Below are 20,136 nucleotides of genomic sequence, written 5' to 3'. Positions count from 1 at the left end.
GAAGGATATCCCAGGTTGAGGCAAGACTGAGACACAGTCTAAAGAGAGACTGGGTGGGTTTCTTGGCCCTCATACAGGAGAGACCAAGATGGCACCCTAGGACCAGGAGGGTTTGGGACCAACTAGGTAAGTGAACCAGAGGAAGGATGGCAAAAGGGATTCAGACAGAGCCCCAAGTACAGGATAATATAGGGATGCAGACAGATTCCCAGGAACAACAGGATACAGATAGGACCCCAACAGATTGTCAAGGTCACCGGTTATGGGTGGGAACCCAAGCTGGACATCACAGTGAACAGGTTAGCACAGGGACTGAGACAGGGTCTCCCCAAGGAAAGAAGGTAGAGCAGACCAGATCAATGAGTTCCCTCGTAAGTGCTGACGAACTAACTAAATGGCTGGAGTCAACGGAGAGCGAAATGGAGGATCTTATGTGCTGGAGGGAGCAACTGGCCATGGATCTCCAGTTTGCTAAGGAGGAAAAAAAAAAAGCACCTGCTCCACTTGGTAAAAGACTTCGAGACAGCTCGTCATGCAGGGATAACAACTACAAGTTTCTTTGATGACCAAGGGCATACAGAGACCCCAAAGTACAAGAGGCAAAGGTGAACTGAAAGGCTTCTTAAATGCTCTCGGATAAGAGAGACCTGGGAGAGTAGACCCTGACTAAACAGGGCAGAAGGACACACAAAACCACTCTCCAGATAGAGAGGTCGAGGAGAGAGAAGACCCTGCTAAAGCGGGGCAAGAGACTAGTAGAACTATCACCCCAATCCTATCAGGGAGGGGAGGGGAGGGGAGGGGAGGGGCGAGGCGAGGCGAGGCGAGATGGAGTGGACTAGCCTAAAGGCTTACTGCTGGAAGCCTCATGGTTTTGCCACACTCATCCCAGCAAAGGAGCAGTGGAGAGGTCCTCCAAGCAGCCTAGAGTGGTTCCAAGGAAGCAACCAGAGGGGCTGATGGAACAGCCACTCAGGGGCAAGGAGGGCCATATAAAAGGAGCAGCAGAACAGCGTAGCAGTTAGTTGCTGCTTGGAGTTGGAGAAGGGACAGAGTGCCTGGATGGAAGACCAGCAGAATCACAGACAGATAAGTCAGGGCAGGGACTGGGGAAGTGAGAGGCTGCCTGGCTGCTAGGACTGATCCAAAGACAGTTTGCTGGCAGGTATTGGGGGAGCAATGAAGGAGCTCCTGGCAAGCTGCTGGGACTAAGTAGGGACTGAGCCTGGGGAGGGCTGCAGGAAGACAGTGTCTCTGGGGAGGAAGCCCTGGGGATACGGCCCCATACCAGGACTGAGACTACTTAAAGACTGAACCCAGGGAGGGCTAAAGAGACCCCACCAGAGGGATGCTGAGATAGGCTTTGGTGGACTGTATACCCTGGAAGAGGTCTGTTCTGGTTCTCATGTGGATCGTGTGTGAGAGAGACTCGTCTGGAGGGCTGAGTCACTGAGGGGGAAAAAAAAAAAAGAGCAACTTGAGAACCACCGAAAGGGGTTATCACAACTGAAAGAATGCAGACAGACCCAACCAGAAGGGTGCTCAAAAGAGGTGGGTGCTGACCCCATTACAGTAAGGATTTTATAGCAGGGGTCTGTGGGCTGCAGGTTTAATTTCTAAAGGGGTCTGCACTGGCATTTGAAATTTTGTAGAGGTCAGCAAATGAAAAAAGATTGAAAAACCACTGTACAATACAACACGTTTGTCCTCCATACTTCACACCTGCCCTCTATCCTCATGCCTTTTTATGGTAGCTTTTTCCCTTTAAGTTTAGAGAAAAGGGGAAAAATACATCTCAATAGCCTATCTTACTAAGGCGGCTCGGTTACCAGCAGCCTACAGTCACTTAGCCCTCTAATTTACAAGCCTGAACGGTATTTTAGAAAAGCAGACTCAAGGCATGATCTACAACAGAACCCAAAGACAAATCTTGCCTCTAGCATTAACTCCATGTGTTGCATTGGGCAAGTCTACACCTAAGGCCACATCTAACCTTCAGAATTATGTCAATTTAACTTACATCAGCTTACAGCCTCCCCAATTATAAAAATGTGTGCACGCAAACTTGGCTCCTTGTTTCTGTGATGCACGTCCTCACCAAGAGCGCTTGCATCAAATGTATTGTCAGTGTGGGCATTGTGGGATGGAAATTTGTGTATGGTGAAATCAACAGTTATCCACATTTACATATAAATAAATCTAATCCTTCCAAACCTAGATGTAATTAAACATTATGCTTCTATAACCCAAAAACTCTTAAAGCAACAAATAGCAGCCTATCTTGTAATGACTGGGGAAAGCCTAGTAACACCAATATTACTGACATACAAACACAGGGGATGTTGGTTCTATTACCCATCAAGTTAACATAGAATAAACTGCAAGTCCTCACATCACAGGAATGCTTTTGCAAGCCTCTATTACAGTCTCCTTTCCTCGCCTCAAATGGTCATCTTGAAGAATCTGTTCTCCTTCATAGCCTCTGTACTGAAGCAGATCTTATTCTCCCCCAAGACTGGTATATCCTCAGATGATGATTGCCCTTAGTGGGGGAGCAACTGAGCCTCACCCATGCACAAAGGAATGTAATGTCCTTTTATCAAATAAAACCCTAGTCATCTGAAAGGTAAAGTTAGTGTTTGAAAAACCAGGTTCACAGATCCTGTTCATGAAGCCTTCTTTTAAAAAAGCTGGATACATGAAGATTGTTCTGGCTCCTAAAAGGACAGCGTTCCCACTGCTGGTAACTTTACCCAGGGTGTTGTGACTAAGGTCTTCCTGGAATTTAAAAAGCAGGGATAGGCTATCTAATGTGTGCAATATTGATATCCACTCTCCTTGCATCAGACATGATCCAGACCTACTTGTATGTAGTAACGGAATTATGAACACCGGAGTGTCTATCAACCAAGGAATTCCCTGAAGTGTACTAAGTTCACTCTTCAGCACTCAGTTCTACAAGAAAGAAGAATTCTGGGATATAAATAAAGACTGGACTCCACACTAGGTGATGTGGAGCCAATTTTCATACGTAAGTATGGTAAAACCAGCAAGTTGGCTAGGCATACCTTGTTTGGTATGTCAAAGCACAATAATTTTTTCCCTCCATCATGGCCCAGAGAAGAGAAGTGAAGGTATATCCAGATGTATGACCATAAAGAAAAAATGGTAACTCACCTTTCTGTAACTGTTGTTCTTCGAGATGTGTTGCGCTTATCTATTCTAGTTAGGTGTGCGCACGCACCGGTGCACGGATGTTGGAAACTTTTTCCCTAGCAGCGACCTGTTGGGCCGGCTGGGGAGCCCCCTGGAGTGTCGGCGACATGGTGTTCTATATAAGACCCTGCCAGCCCGACCTCCCTTCAGTTCCTTCTTGCCAGCTACTCCAACAGAGAGGAAGGTGGGTGGGAATGGAATAGATATGAGCAACACATCTGGAAGAACAACAGTTACAGAAAGATGTGTAACAGTTTTTGCTTCTTCAAGTGATCGCTCATATCAGTTCCAGTTAGGTGACTTCCAAGCCTTACCTCGGAGGTGGGGTCAGAGTCAAGGAACCGCAGATTGGAGGATCGCTCCGCCAAAGGCCGCATCATCCCAAGAGTGCTGGCGATGGCATAGTGGGACATGAAGGTGTGAACCAAGGCCCATGTGGCAGCCCTGTAGATTTCCTGGAGAGGAATGTGTGCCAGGAAGGCAGCTGATGATGCCTGAGCTCTCGTGGAGTGAGCCATAACAGCAGGCAGAGGGATGTTTGCCAGGTTATAGCAAGCACAAATGCTTCCGTTGATCCACAAAGATATTCGTTGAGAAGAAACTGGAGCGCAACGGCGACAAACAACTGGGTTGTTTTACAAATGGGGTTTGTCCAGTCTATGTAGAAGGCGAGTGCCCTTCGAAAGTCAAGAGAATGGAGACGTTGTTCACGAAGGTCAGCATGCAGTTTTGGGTAGAAAACGGGTAGGAAGATATCCTGGCTCACATGGAAGAGGGACACCACTTTTGGTAGGAAGGCTGAGTGAGGTCTTAGTTGAACTTTATCTTTATGGAAGGCTGTATAGGGCGGCTCACATGTGAGAGTCCGTATTTCGGACACTGGACATGCAGAAGTGATGGCCACTAGGAAGGTGACCTTCCAGGAGAGATAGAGAAGTGAGCAGGAGGCCAGCGGCTCAAAAGGAGGGCCCATAATGCAAGAGAGGACTAAGTTAAGGTCCCATGCAGGCATGAGTGGCTTCGTTGGAGGATGGATTTTCTCCAGGCCTTTAAGGAAACACCGCACGACCGGGTGTGCAAACACGGAGCGCCCAGCCGCACCTGGGTGAAACGCAGAGATGGCTGTGAGGTGAACCTTAAGGGATCCAAAGGCTAGGTGCTGGTCCTTTAGGAATATCAGGTAGTCCAAGATGCACTGGATTGGAGCCTGAAGCAGGGGCACCTGCTGCTGAGCGCACCAGCTGGAAAACCTTTTCCACTTGGCTTTGTACGTAAGCCTGGTTGACAGCTTGCAACTTTTGAGAAGCTCCCACCTTACCGAGTCCGAACAGGCGCATTCAGCCTGGTTTAGCCACAGATCCTCCAGACAGTGAAGTGGAGCTACTGAAGGTCCGGGTGCAAGAGATGACCGTGCTTTTGAGAAGTGAGGTCGGCGCTGAGAGGGAGACGCAGGGGAACCTGGATTGACAGGTCCAACAGGAACGGGTACCAACACTGATGCAGCCAGGCAGGGGCTACCAGAATGACATCTGCCTTGTCCCAGAGGACCTTGAGGAGCAATTTGTGTACCAACAGGAACAGAGGGAAGGCATAAAGCAACTGACCTGACCACGTGATTTGGAAGGCGTCTGCTATCGAGCTCGGGCTGTGACCCTGGAAGGAACAGAAGGCTGACCACTTCCTGTTGGACCGTAAAATGAACAAGTCAACTCGGGAAAACTCCCAGGTGTGGAAAATGGAATGAATAATATCCTGAAGTATCGACCATTCGTGAGCAAGAAAACGCCTGCTCAAGCTGTCTGCCAGAACGTTCTGGACACCCGGCAGGTACAAAGCCTGAAGGCTGATGGAGTGGGCTAAGCAGTCGTCTCACAGAAGGAGGGCTTCTTGACAGAGCGGTGATGACCAGGCTCCGCCTTGCTTGTTCAGGTAGAGGCAGGTGGAGGCGAAAGGCTTGGCACACAAGGTGATTCGCCCTGAGCTCTTTGATGTTGATGTGCAATGACAGCTTGTTCTCATGCCATAAGCCCTGCGTTGTCAAGTTCCTGACGTGGGCCCCCATCCCAGGGCAGATGCATCTTTGACCAAGGTAAGGGTGAGTTGGGGGGGATGTTATGGGACCCCGGCACCCACCATCTGAGGATCCAGACACCACTGTAGGGAGTAGTGTGCGCACTTCGGGACCATGAGGACCATTTCTAGACTGGCATGTCCAGGTCGGTAGGCTGAAGCCAACCATGTCTGTAGCAGCCTGAGTCTTAGTCTGGCGTGCTGCACCACGTAGGTACAGGATACCATGTGACCCAATAACCTGAGGCACTGCCTTGCTGTGGTGGTGGGAAACTTGCAGAGGCTGGTAATTATGCCTGCTATAGTCAGGTGCCGTGCTTCCGGAAGGGAAGTCCTCACTTGGTTTGTGTCCAGGACTGCACCTATGAACTCTATTGTTTGAGTGGGTGCAAAGACGGATTTGCTGATGTTTACCATGATAGCCAAGCGAGTGAACATGTCCGTGATTAGATGTACCTGAGACTGGATATGATGGTGAGACCAGCCCCGTATAAACCAGTCGTCAAGGTACAGGAAGACGTGCACGTGGTGTCGGCGAAGAAAGGCTGCCACGACCACCAAGCACTTGGTAAAGATGCAAGGGGTTTTGCACAAGCCGAATGGGAGGGCTGTGAGCTGATAATACATCTTGCTCACCACGAAGCAGAGGAAACATCTGTGAGATAGAGTAATCAAAATGTGAAAGTACATGTCTTTCATATCAAGGGTGGCATACCAGTCTCCCAGATCCAGTGAGAGAATGACAGTGGCTAAGTAGACCATACGGAACTTTAGGTTGACAATGTACTTGTTGAGCTCCCTGAGGTCCAAAATAGGTTTTAGGCCTCCCTTTGCCTTGAGGACAGGGAAATAGTGGGAATAGAAACCCTTGCCCCAGAGCTCCTGAGGAACTTCCTCCACTGCCTCTAGGGCAAGGAGGGATTGAACCTTCTGAATGAGGAGTTGCTCGTGAGAAGGGTCCCTGAAGAGGGATGTGGAATGGGGGCGAGAGGGTGGGATGGTATGGAAATGGATAGAATATCCCATCTGCACCGTGCAGAGAACCCAGAGGTCCAATGTGATACGGGAGCAGGCATGATAGAAACAGGATAGACCGTTCAGAAAGGGATAACTGTCCGGGGTAAGAGCTAGTATTCGGTCCTCTGGCACACCTTCAAAATGGACGCTCAAAATGGACTGTGCTTGACCTTGCCCGGAGGAGGGGGCAAGACTGTCTGTGTATCTACTTCTTCGATGAGAAAAGTCCTGCCTCAGTCTAGAAGGGAAAAGGCGTTGCTGAGTGGTCTGGGGTTTAAATGTCTGCCTTTGGTTAGCCGGGGTATGCATACCTAAGAATTTAATAATATTCCTCGTGTCCTTTAAGGTATGCAGGCGGGAATCAGTTTGTTCTGCAAACAGGCCCTGGCCATCAAAGGGTAGGTCCTGGATAGTGTGCTGAACCTTGGGTGGGAGACCTGAAGACTGAAGCCAGGCGTTCCGCTGCATGGCAATACCTGATGCCAGAGTGCGTGCAGCTGTGTCTGCGCAGCTGTGTCCACAGCATTGAGGGAACCTTGGAGGGAGGTCCGAGCAACCGATTTACCTGCCTCAGCAATGGACCCCCAGTTCTGTACGAGCTTCTGCCGAGAGAAGCTCTTGAAATTTGAGGACCACAGAACAAGAGTTAAAAGTGTACCTACTGAGGATCGCTAGCTGGTTAGTGATCCGCAGCGAGAGACCCCCAGTAGAATAAATTTTTCTCCCAAAAAGGTCCAGCCACTTAGCGTCCTTTGACTTGGGAACAGGCCCTTGTTGGCCCTGCCTTTCCTTGACGTTCACCATGTCCACCACAAGCAAGCATGAGGCAGGGTGGGTAAAAAGGTATTCATAACCCCTGTTGGGGACAAAGTACTTTCTTTCTACCTCCTTAGCTGGGGGAGGGATGGAGGCCGGGGTTTGCCAAAGACTTAGCATTGTTATGGATGGTTTTATTCATGAGGAGGGCCACCCTGGAAGGCCCCTCCAGGCCTAGAATGTCCACCATAGGGTCCTCCTCCTCCTCCACAACCTCCTCAATTTGGAGGTTCATATTGAGGGCTACGCGCCTCAATAGTTCTTGAAAGACCCTAAAGCCCATTGAGGGTGGACCAGACATGGACGTGCCAACCACAGTCTCATCAGGGGAGGACGAAGACGACTCCACTGGAAGGGCCAATGCAGAGAGAGTCTCCTGGTCAGGTATGGGTGGTTCCTCCGGGGTGCCTGGGGGAGCCCCTACCACGGGTGCTGGCTCCGCAGGTTAGTTCAGGTCCGGAGGGGGGCGGCTGAGATTCGCCTCGGGGGCTGGGCGCTCAATCCTGATGGTAAACAGGCAACTGGAGGGGGGACTGCCCTGGGCCTGGTGATATGCCCAGGGGGTCCAAAATTGCCACTGGGGCTGCCAATTGGGTGCTGGGGGATCTTGGCCAAGGTCCCCAGTTGGGACCGGGGAATGTCAGAGAACCCTGAAACTCTCTCTGACCTGCCAGAAAGGGACCGAGATCGCGATGGCCAAGGAGGAGCGGTGTGCAAGTGAATCAAAGGTAGCACAGAGTCCCTTGGTAGTCATGGGTCATGCGGGGATCGGTGCCGGGAGGCTGATCGCGATCGCAACCAGTGCCACTATGAAGAGCGGTGCTGGGCTGGTGAATGAATGGCGCCGCTCCGGGGAGTGATGCCACGATGGAGCGTGGTGGTGGGCCGCGGGCCAGTGCGATAATCAACGCGGGGATCGGAGTTCTACACTGTGTCAGTCCAAACGGTGCCGCGAGGTCACCGCTCATGACCTGGATCTGGAGCAGTACCACGACCCAGCAGTTGATAACTATCTCGAGCGGGAACAGATCCGAGGATATAGATTGCTAGACCAGCGCCACGAGTGAGATTGGTACCTGTGGCGGTGCCGGGACTCGGAACAGAATGGACATACTGGTCTAAGGGCTGCCATTCCAAACATCGCTGGCTTACCCTTGGATGGTACTGAGACTTGGGTTGGGACCGGAGGCACCAGAGCTGTCATTTTGATGAGCCCCCTGGCGGCCTCGAAGGTATCCGTGTGGAAGGTAATGTGATCTCTTCCACTTGCACTGTCCCTTGTGCAGGGCTGGGATAAGCAGATCTGGGCCTGACGGCCATATTCTACTTAGAGGCCTGATTAGAGTCTTGCTCATTTGGGCCCGGGACAACTGCTTCAGCCCTAATAGGGGGTCCTTCCAAGGCTTGCTTCTTCCCAGCAGCCAGGGAATGGGAGCTGTCAAGGTTCCTTCCCCACTCTGAACTTTAGGGTACAGATGTGAGGACCTGCATGGACACTTCTAAGCTTAATTACTAGCTTAGATCTAGTAACTCTGCCACCACCCAGAAATTTCAGTGTCTGGATCACTTCTTGTCCCCCCCCCACAAAACCTTCCCCTCCCTGGGCAGCCTTGAGAGGCTTTTTCACCAAGTCCCTGGTGAACACAGATCCAAACCCACTGGATCTTAAAACAAGGATAAATTAACCATCCCCCCTCCTTTCCCCTCACCAGTCCCTGGTGAGTCCAGATCCAAACCCCTTGGATCTTAAAACAAGGAAAAAATCAATCAGGTTCTTAAAAAGAAAGCTTTTAATTAAAGAAAGAAAAGTAAAAAAATCATCTCTGTAAAATAAGGATGGAAAATACTTTACAGGGTAATCAGATTCATATAACCCAGAGGAACCCCCTCCAGTCTTAGGTTCAAAGTTACAGCAAACAGAGGTAAAATCCTCTCAGCAAAAAAGGAACATTTACAAATTGAGAAAACAAAAATAAGACTAATCCGCCATGCCTGGCTATTACTTACAAGTTTGAAACATGAGAGACTGATTCAGAAAGATTTGGAGGGTCTGGATTGACGTCTGGTCCCTCTTAGTCCCAAGAGCGAACAACACCCACAAACAAAGAGCACAAACAAAAGACTTCCCTCCACCAAGATTTGAAACTATGTTGTCCCCTTATTGGTCCTCTGGTCAGGTGTCAGCCAGGTTTACTGAGCTTAACCTTTTACAGGTAAAAGAGGTATTAACCCTTAACTATCTGTTTATGACAGGAGCAGTGCCGATGCAGGCGTTTTTGGGGCCCGGGAGATCGCCAGTCCCAAGATGAGTGCAGGGTCTTCTGCAGTGCTGAAGAGGGTACTGCAGGAGGGGCACTCTGCATCGAAGCACTTGGGCCTGTATCTTGAGAGGGCCGCAAACCAGACTCCATGAGGAGTTGCTTGACTCGAATCTCCCTCTCTTTTCACGTCCAGGGCTTGAACACCTTACAGATTCTACACTTGTCTGCCTGATGGCCCTCCTCCAGACACCTGAGACCGAAATAGTGGGAGTCACTCGTAGGCGTGGGCTTGCTGCAAGAGTTGCAAGGCTTGAAGGCCTAGGACGGCATGCCCCAGAGCCCCGCGGAGCAGTAGGTAATAGGACTGCCCTCAACTACTAAACTATGCTTAATACTATAGGAAACACTTACCATTAACAACAATTAATCAACAATCAAGATAAGAGAAGCTAGGGATAAGTGGAGCACTTGATGAGACAGGAGACCACTGTTTCAACAACCATCACGGGCAGTAAGAAGGAACTGAAGGGGGCGAGGGAGGGCGGGCCGGCAGGGTCTTATATAGAACACCATATTGGCAACACTACAGGGGCTCCCCAGCTGGCCCGACGGGTAGCTGCTAAGGAAAAAGTTTCCGACATCCGTGCACGTGGCACGCGCACACATCTAACTGGAATTGATATGAGCAGTCACTCAAAGAACTTATTTATCTTATCCAAATATCTGAAGAGATCTAGTTGTCTAGTAGAGTCTGCCTGCTTTCAAAATCTGGTGAAAATCTGGTACAACTTGTGTCTCACTCCCAAGTCTGCTCAGACATTAAGTTTCTCTTCTATATAAATGGTTGACCATTTGTCCTTCAATATTGAACAGAGGCAAGTAAGTTTAGTTCTCTGGTTGTTAATGCTGGTAAATTTTCCAAGCTTGCGTGTTAATCAAATTGGGAAGATAATATGTGCAGGAGTATAGGGGAGGGAGAGTGGCCTGAATTAAGAGAACTATTGAGATAGATTTGGAGAGGAAAAGAGGTAGAGCTCATACTATAAACAAGAGGAAAAGATAAGGCGGGGCAGGGGTGAACACACTAAACACTATGCAGGAAAAGCCATACTGGTAATCTATCCTAGGAAAGAAAATTGGAGTGAAGCCTTAAGGAATGGAAGGTAGGATTCCAGGATAGAGAAACTGAGCTACTCCCTTGTTTTTAATAGATGATCTTATGGGCTTGAGGCTTTAGAGCTTTATGAGTCTTGAGTTTGGAAAGCCTTCATGTGCTTCCCAAATCCGAGACTTCTACATTCAAAGAAGTTACCCCTTCATCAGAAGTGTCGGTTCTTTGTTTAAGAGGGATGGATTGTGTGATTTGTTCTCTCCATCTAGGAGTTGAAAGGACCAAGAAATACAAAATGATATCTAAAGCTTCCTTGTCTAGAGTGCCTCTGTCATGTTTGACTAAGTGCGCTGGCAAAGTAAGAGGTTATTGGCAAGAGCTTGCGGCACAACAGAACAGAACACAACTCCCTACATGATCACACAAAGGTCTAACACACCTCCAGGACCCCTCAACTGCTCCATACCTTGCTACCGAAGCAGAGGGAGTGAGAGATTGTTGGATGCAGAGTCTTTGATAGCTAGTTCTCAGAATTACCTCAAAATACAGAGGGATTAACTTTGTATAGCCCTGTATGCACTACTCTTGTTACATTCCCCTCCTTGACAGACTCTGCCTTAGTGATAAGTGGAAAGTTTAATTCTGAGTATCAGCGGTCCAGTCTAGAAGCAAGTGAGCAGGGAGGTCATGCACATCAGATGACAGGAAAGAAAGCCTGGAGATCCACAGTCACCATGTTAAAAGCAAGAATTAGGCCACTTGAAACAGGCCAGAAATGTGAAAGACTGGATCCCCTTTGTGGTAGAGAGCAGAGATGATAATACTTTCTGCTGGAAGCAGAAAGTTAGAGGCATTTTGCCACATCTAGCCTTTCGGAGCATTCCAACTCTGCAAACAAAACTACATGGGGAAATTTCCCAGCATAATGAATCCACTCGTTATACAGGAGTAACTCCCCATATAGATACTTCTTCCATAACTAGTGGTATAATTATACTCAATTATGCCAATAAAAGTTTCCCCATGTAGGTAAGCCTTAAGCAAGAATCTTCAGCAGAGCTGCCTCCAAGATGGCTTGAGGGATTTAATTCAACACGTTCACACATGCAATGTCCATCCGGAGTTGCAAATGCAGAGAGTTTGGACAACTTATCAGCACTTTGCTGTAAAATGCTATATAGGTTACATGCATTATAAATATCAAATCTATCAATATAAATATCAAATCTTGAAGCTTGACAACTTTTTAAGGACAATAGAAAGCTAATTAGTGTATATAAACTTATGGCCATTTGAAAATTATGTACTGAGCATGAATAGTGTCATCTTAGTGATTTATGAAAGCAGTATTTAAAAAACGCATAAACACTAGTCTGGCTTTGTTCAGGTGGTCTGTTTTAGCCAGCACTTCTAATTCTTTGCATCTTACAGCTACACATTCACAAATACACCACTGCATTTAAGAAAGCAATCCACACTTTTGAGTAATATTTAAAATAGATTGCTTGAGAAAAAGAAGAGGATGTATCCAGAACAGAGACCAGCATATCGCCTAGGTTCCATCCATGCTGAGGAAAGGGAGATAGAGGAATAAAAGCTCCCATCAGATTTGCTAGGCAGTCTGCTACATTTCCCTAAACAGACACTTCAAGTCATATGCACTGAAACATGCACTCTTACAAAACACAAAGTTTAGTATGAATACATCTGTGCAAATTTCAACAGAATAGCAGTATACAACATATAAATACCCCATCTTATATTTGAGAAGATTTTAATAAGCATTTTCAGATATTCCTATTTGATTACCTAAACATATGCATATTTAAGAAGTGACTATTACCTCTCAGAATCTCTATTTGGATATGATCTTGCAAGCGGCGATACTGCATGACTAAGAACAATGTAGGCATAATCAAAAACTTGTTTCACTTGCATGGCACCGTAAGAACTTCTGCCAACGTCATTTCCTGTAACAATGTGACAATTATCAATTAACGCATTTTTAAACTAGTATCCAGAAAAATCCTGTCAGCCTGAAAACTCAGTACCAAAGAAGCTTCACCACAGATGATGAGAGTTGATTATCTGAAGCATCTCATGCTGAAAATTTGTCCTTGAACACCAAAAAGTGTGCTAACAAAACTGCCAAACTGAATTAGGGCAGCCAGTGTAGCCTAGCACTTTACGAATGCCAGTTTTTAATGTCTGGTGATGTAAGAAACTCAATCCCAATAAAGAGGATTAGACTAAAACCTATAAAACAAATTTCAAGTAATCCCTGTTAAAAGTAGCTTCAATCTACCCTGCATTATCTGTATGGGGAAGGAAGTTATATATTATTGTGAATAATAAGCACAGCCGAACGCTGCCGTGACTGATCTCTTGTCCTTTTGAATTAACAGTTTGTGTTACTTCGGAGTTCACTGCCTCTCCTGTTCTTACCTCATCTACACTAACCAGAAGACTCAATATGCTACAGAGATTGAAAAGCAAAACAAGGCTAGATGAGTAGTTGTCCATAGGTTAGACGGGGAACTGCCATCACCTGTCAACTGTCGTAGCAAGAAAACTCCAAACCAACACAACCTAAGTTATTTGTGAGCCAAAAAGGAACGATATGTACTGTAAATAGATCTTTACAAAAAGGCAGGAAAGCCTGTAAACTAGCATCGCAACTTCAGAGTTTGTTACTAGAAATTGCAATTCATGGACTAAATATTTCAGAACGGAAAAAAAAAAAAAAAAGGATAATTTACTAATGCTACTTTAAGGGCAGTTGAGCTGAAGAGGCATAAAGCATCAGAGGGATGCTTGATAACCATTTCTTTTCCAAACATTTAAGAGCAAAACCTAGAACAGTTCCTCCAGTTGCCCCTAGATCCAAGACCAGTCACTTTAAGAAGACAGTAACATGATTCATGCCAAATCCTAGTTAGATGAAACACAGTATTAAAGTGAAGTTTAGTCACTTTTCAGAGCAGAACCTTATTTCTAGTCCACTGAATGTAGTATTGTAGAGTTAGTCTGTCTCAATTATCTTCTGAGGCCTGAAGCCTCAGAAACCAACTGCTTCCACTTCACTTATTACCAGTAATAAGATTTCTGCAGACCAAATTAAGCCCCTAATTACGCTTATGCAACCACATTGCCTTAATAAGTTCACACCAGCTCTACCTTTGAAAACCTAATTCTTAGTTTCATAAAATTTAAGGCCATAAGGGGTTATTAGATTATCTAGTTGGAGCCTCCCGTATATCACAGGACACTAGTTTTCACAGATACACATATATTAAGCCCAAAGACTTTAGACCTTCAGTACTCAGGAGACTGTGTGCCACAGGGAAAGGACACGAAAGACCAAGACAGGTGCCACCAATACCAAAAATGCAAATGCAGGGATTTGATTAGGTTAGATATGCCTACCTAGCAGAAGATATTTACTTAACTAAGGGAAGGGGGAGGTTTTGGTTTTGTGGAACATTGGGGCTCTTACTACAGAGAGGTGCCTGTACAGTTCTGACATCCTCTCTCTCAGTAGTAATGTTACCAATCTCCTGAGTGATATATTAGCTAGGGCAAGGAGGAGGGCTTTAAACCAACTATGAATGGGGAGAGTAATAGCTCAGTCGTTTGTGCATTGGCCTGCTAAACCCAGGGTAGTGAGTTCAGTCCTTGAGGAGACCACTTAGGGATCTGGGGCAAAATCAGTACTTGGTCCGGCTAGTGGAGGCAGGGGGCTGGACTTTATGACCTTTCAGGGTCCCTTCTAGTTCTATGACATAGGTATATCTCCATATATCCAAGGCAATAATGGTACAAAGCCCAAATATGTATGCCAGCCCAATCCATCATGCATATGACAAATCCAAGCACCAGAAGGCATAAGGAATTTTTTAATTGTCAATATAAACTAGTGATAGCAGCCTAGATAAAGAGGAACTGGAGATGCACATGTGTGAAAGGAAATAGGATATGGCTGGTATTATTGAAATTTGATGGGATAGGTCATGACTGGAACATTAAAATCTATGGCTACAACTTGTTCCACAAGGACAGGATGGGAAAAAGGGAAGGAAGGTAGGTACTCTATATGAAAGACACAGTCACCTCTTACACAGTCAAACTACTCAGAATCACAAGACCTCAGAAGTTTAATCCAGAAGCATTGAAACTAGTAAAACTAAAGATAGGGGACTGGTGGGCACCTGTTAGACTGCCAAACCTCAACTTGAGAACAGAACGAACTGCTCCCTAAGCATCTAATGTGCAACCGAGGGGTAGGGCTACAAGAGAGAATCTGTGGGACACGTCATGTGGTCAGTAATAAATTAACTATTATTTTTAGAAACTCCAAGGAAGTTTTAACATAAATCCTGAACCCAACATAGGATAACTCAATATGGGGCTTTATTCTGATGGAATGAAGTCTTAACTGCTTACCTAAAAATTAGCTGTTGCCTAAGTACTAGTGAAAATGATCAGCATATATTTACCTTGTGCAAACAGAATACAGCACTCCCCAGTAATTATGTATATTAAGAAGGGCCAATTTTCCAAAGCCTGAAACAATTTTTGGCATAATAGACTGGGAACAAACTTAAGGCGGGGAGTGTTATTAGAAACTCAGAATTGTTCAAAGATGTACTGAATGCCCAAAAGCCAAGATTTATAGATAAGGCCAAAAGGGACCACTGTGATAGTCTAATCTGATATCTTGGATAACACAGGTCAGAGGATTTCCCTGAATTAATTCCTGAGTAACTTCAACTTCCAGCCATTGGATCTTGTTATACCTTTGGCTGCTAGTCCAAATAACCCTTTTACCTGATTTCTGGTCTCCAGGTATGTACTCAGACTAAAAGTCACCCTTTAGCTTCTCTTTGTTAAACTAAATAGATTAAGTTGTTGGAGTCTTACTATAAGATGTGTTTTCCATTTCTTTAATCCTTTTTGTGACTCTTCTCTGAACCCTGTCCAATTTATCAACCCCCTTCTTCAACTCTGAATACCTGAACTGGACACTGTATTTTAGTAGAGGTAACACAAGTGTCAAATACAGAGCTAATATAACCTCCCTACTCCTACTTAAGATTCCAATTTTATACATCCAAGTATCACATTATCTTGGCCAGAGCACTGCACTGCATGCCCATGTTCAGCTGATTATCCACTATGACCGTCAAGTATTTTTGTTTTATTCATCCCCCCACCCCGAGTCACAGCTTCCCTTTTTGTTCCTACATGTAGAATTTCAAATTTGGCTGCATATTGTTTGCTTATGCCCAGTTTACCAAGTTACCCAGACCACTGTGCATCAGTGACCTGTTCACATCATTCTTTACCTCTGCCCCATCTTTGGGTCATCTGCAAAAAAACAGTTACTCACTTTTTAGTGACTGCTGTTCTTCGAGATGTGTTGTTCATGTCCATTCAAAGTAGGTGTGCGCGCCATGTGCATGCCAGCCGAAAGATTTTCCCCTAGTAGCATCCGTAGAGTCGGCCCTGGCACCCCCTGGAGTGGCGCCACTACAGCGCCCTATAAAGGGGCCCGCCAACCTTTCACTCCCTCAGTTCCTTCTTGCTAGCACTCAGACAGAGGGGCAGGAGGGTGGGTATTGGAATGGACATGAACAACACATCTCAGAGAACAACAGTTACTAAAAAGTGGGTAACCATTTTTTCTTATTCGAGTGGTTGTTCATGCCCATTTGAAGTAAGTGACTCACAAGCCTAACCTTAGGTGGCAGGCTCGGAGATCACTGCTGACTGGAGTACTGCACAGCCAAAGGCTGCATCATCCCTAGCCTAGTGCATGATGGCGTACTGTGACGAGAACGTGTGGATGGAGGACCACGTGGTCTCTCTACAAATCTCCTGAGTCGGGATCTGAGCCAGGAATGCCACAGAGGAGGCCTGCGCCGTAGCGGAGTGGGCTGTGACTGGAGGGACAGGGGTCTTAGCTATGCGGTAGCATTCTCGGATGCAGGTCACAATCCATGAAGAGATTTGCTGAGAGGAGACCGGGAGCCCCTTCATCCTATCCGCTACTGCGATGAAGAGCTGAGTTGAGCGTCTGAACGGCTTGGTATGCTCAATGTAAAAAGCCAAGGCCCTGCGGACATCCAGGGAATGTAACCTCCGCTCCTCAGTGGAAGAGTGTGATTTGGGATAAAAAACACTGGGAGAAAAATATCTTGACCCATGTGGAACTGTGAGATGACCTTGGGTAGGAAAGCCAGATGAGGCCTAAATTTGGACCTTGTCCTTATAGAAGATAGTATACGGGGGCTCGGATGTTAGTGCCCCAAGCTCCGACACCCTTCTGGCCGAGGTGATCGCCATCAGGAAAGTGGTCTTATACAACAAGTACAACAGGGACTACGAAGCCAGAGGCTCAAAGGGAGGTCCCGAGAGGGCAGAGAGGAACAGATTCAGGTCTCAAGCAGGGGCCGGCTGATGAACATGTGGAAATAGCCTGTCCATACCTTTGAGGAAACGCCCGACCAGCGGGCTCGCAAACACCGAGGTACCCCCTTCTCCCGGATGGAAAGCCAAGATGGCTGCCAAGCGAACACGAATCAAGAAGAGGGAGAGGCCCAGTTGTCTGAGGTGGAGCAAATAGTCTAGGACAATGGGGATTGGGATCCCCAGCGGATTGTGACCTCGCTGACTTGACCATATGCAGAAGCACTTCCATTTGGCCAGGTAGGTGGCCCTAGTTGATGATTTCCTACTACCGAGCAGCATTTGTCTGACCTGCTGGGAGTTCTGCATCTCCACTGGGTTCAGCTATGGAGCATCCATGCTGTAAAGTGAAGGGACTCCAGGTTCGGGTGGCGGAGGGAGCCCCGGTCCTGCGTGATCAGGTCCGGGAGCAGGAACAGCGTCAGGGGCGCCTGAACAGACATGTGCAGGAGTGATGTGTACCAATGTTGGTGCGGACATTCCAGAGCTATCAGGATTACCCGTGCGCAGTCCCTGCAAATCTTCAAAATCACCCTCTGTATCAGGGGGATCAGAGGAAAGGCATAGAGCAGACAGACCCCCCAAGACTGTAAGAAGGGCGTCTGACAGAGACCCCTGACTGCGGTTCGGGAGGGAGCAGAACCTCTGCTTTCCCTCAAGGTGAACAGGTCTAACCGGAAAAAGCCCCATGGAAAATTGAGCGTACCATGTCCCATCAGAGGGACCACTCGTGACCCCAGAATGAGCGGCTGAGGGTGTCCGCCAAACCGTTCTGCTCCCCTGGAAGGTAGAACGCCATCAGATGGGTCGCACTGTGGACGCAGAAATCCCACAGCGTGAGGGCTTCCCCGCACAGGGGAGGAGAGGAGCGTGCATCCCGTTTGTTGATATAAAAGACTGCCGACGTGTTGTCCGAGAGTACTGAAACACATCTGCCAGCCAGGTGGGACCGGAAGGTCAAACAAACCAGGAGAACCGCTCTCAGCCCCCTGACATTGATATGCAACTTGAGGTCCTCTGGCGACCACAAGCCCTGCATCCTGAGGTGTCCAAGGTGCGCTCCCCAACCCCGATCCGAGGCATCCATTACCAGGGAGAGGGAGCGCTGAGAGGCAGCAAAGGGGACAACCATGCACACTTTCTGCGGGTTGAGCCACCACCGCAGCAAGCTTAGCACCAAAGTAGGGAATGGACACTTGAGTCCAAGGGGTCCCTGGCCGGGCAATATACTGTCGCTAACCAGGACTGTAGCGGACGAAGTTGGAGTCTGGCATGGTTTACCACATAGGTGGACACCGCCATGTGACCCAACAGCCGGAGGCAGACTCGCGCTGTGGTAATCGGGGCGTGGTGCAGTCCGAGGATGAGCTCGGAAATCGCATGGAACCTGGATGCTGGCAGGTATGCTGTGGCGTGGGTGAAGTCCAGAACTGCTCCTATGAACTCTATTCGTTGTGTCAGAGACAGGGTGGACTTGGCTTAGTTCAAGAGGAGACCGAGATTGAGAAAGGTCCACCTGATGAACAACATCTGGGTCTCCACCTGCTTTTTGGAGCGGCCCTTTATGAGCCAGTCGTCCAGGTAGGGGAATACTTGGATGCCCCGCCTGCGCAGGAAGGCTGCCACGACTGCCACGCACTTCGTGAAGACCCTTGGAGCAGCTGACAGGCCGAACGGGAGCACCGTGAACTGCAGATGGGTGTCAGCCACGACAAACCTGAGGTACCAACTGTGTCAGGTAATTATGGCAATAAGCGTCCTTTAAGTCAAGGGCGGCATACCAATCTCCTGGATCCCAGGAGGGAATAATCGAGGACAAGGAGACCATGCGGAACTTGAGCTTTTGTACAAACTTGTTCAGTCGCCGCAGGTCTAGGATGCGTCTCAGGCCCCCTTTCGCCTTCGTTATTAGGAAAATACCCGAAGTAGAAGCCTTTGCCCCTGAGCTCCAGAGGGACTTCCTCCACCGCCCCTGCCTCCATGAGGGACTTCACTTCTTGACTTGGAAGTTGCTCGTGAGATGGGTCCCTGAAGAGGGATGGGAGGGAGAAGAACTGGATACAATATCCCCTCTCTACTGTGCGGAGCACCCAGCTGTCCAACGTGATTCAGGACCAGGCACGGTAGAAGGAGGACAGACATGACCCAAAGGATAGAAGGATCCAGAGTCTCGATAGGTAGGTCGCCCTCGACCGTACCATCAAATAGGGGGTCTAGGCCCCGAGGGTGGTCTCAACTAACTGGACGCCTGGCCAGAGGGGTGGTGTTGGTGATGCCTCCTGCCATTTCTGCCCCGCCTGTGCCCCAGCTCCTGGCGAGTCTGAGGCTGGTAGGGGTGTGGGGCCATCTGTGGCCTAAACTGCCTGCGCTGGGTCGCAGGGGTATGCAAGCCCAGTGAGCAAACCGTGGCCCGCGAGTCCTTTAGGCTATGCAGACGCTTGTCCGTCTTTTCTGACAACAGCATCTGCCCCTCGAAGGGGAGGTCTTGAATGTGCTGGACCTCATAGGGCAGGCCCAAGACCTGGAGCCAGGCTCCCCGCCGCATGACCAGGCCCATGGCCAGGGTACGCGAGGCTAAGTCAGCTGCATCTAGGGTGGCCTGGAGAGAGGCTTGGAAGATCAGCTTCCCCTCCTCCACCAGGGCCAAAAACTCTGACCTCGAGTCCTGGGGAAGGAGCTCTGTAAACTTCGACATGGCTGAACACGTATTATGACCATATCGGCTTACAGCTGCCTGTTGGTTGGCAGCGCGGAGTTGTAGGCCTGCCGTGGAGTACACTTTTCTGCCAAAGAGGTCTAGTCTTTTAGTGACCCTGCTCTTTAGTGTTGAGCCCTGAAATCTGATGCTCCCATTGGTTGGCCACATCCACCACCAGGGAGTCCGGGGGGTGGTGTGTGGATGTACAAGTGTTCGTGCCCTTCAGAGGGGATGAAATAATGCCGCTCCGTTCTCTTGGCAGTAGGGGCCAGTGAGGCTGGTGTTTGCCATAAGGTGCGGGACGTATCCGCTATGGTCTATCAGTGGGAGAGCCACCCTGGATGGCCCTGAGGGAGCCAGAATGTCTACTACAGGGTCCGCTTCCACCTCGATTTCCTCAGCTTGGATTGCGAGGCTCAGAGCTACTCGCCGGAGCAGTTGTTGGAGGATTCGGGTGTCCTCCAAGACTAGTGTCATAG

At 48.2% G+C, this 20,136-nt stretch overlaps 1 protein-coding gene across 5 annotated transcripts in view; it reads right to left on the bottom strand.

Annotated features, from left to right (window-relative positions):
• TENT4A (terminal nucleotidyltransferase 4A) overlaps positions 1–20,136 on the bottom strand; it is a 103,336-nt gene that overhangs the window by 34,029 nt on the left and 49,171 nt on the right. For all 5 annotated transcript variants that reach the window (XM_075062669.1, XM_032795133.2, XM_032795144.2 and 2 more), the window contains exon 8: positions 12,335–12,461. In XM_075062669.1, the coding sequence (XP_074918770.1) occupies positions 12,335–12,461 (127 nt within the window). The remainder of the gene's footprint in view (positions 1–12,334; positions 12,462–20,136) is intronic.

This window comes from Chelonoidis abingdonii, chromosome 2 (assembly GCF_003597395.2).
Source record: "Chelonoidis abingdonii isolate Lonesome George chromosome 2, CheloAbing_2.0, whole genome shotgun sequence".
Lineage (NCBI taxonomy): Eukaryota > Metazoa > Chordata > Testudines > Testudinidae > Chelonoidis > Chelonoidis abingdonii.
The sequence above is the reverse complement of the archived record's forward strand: the minus strand, read 5'-3'. Positions and strand labels throughout refer to the sequence as shown.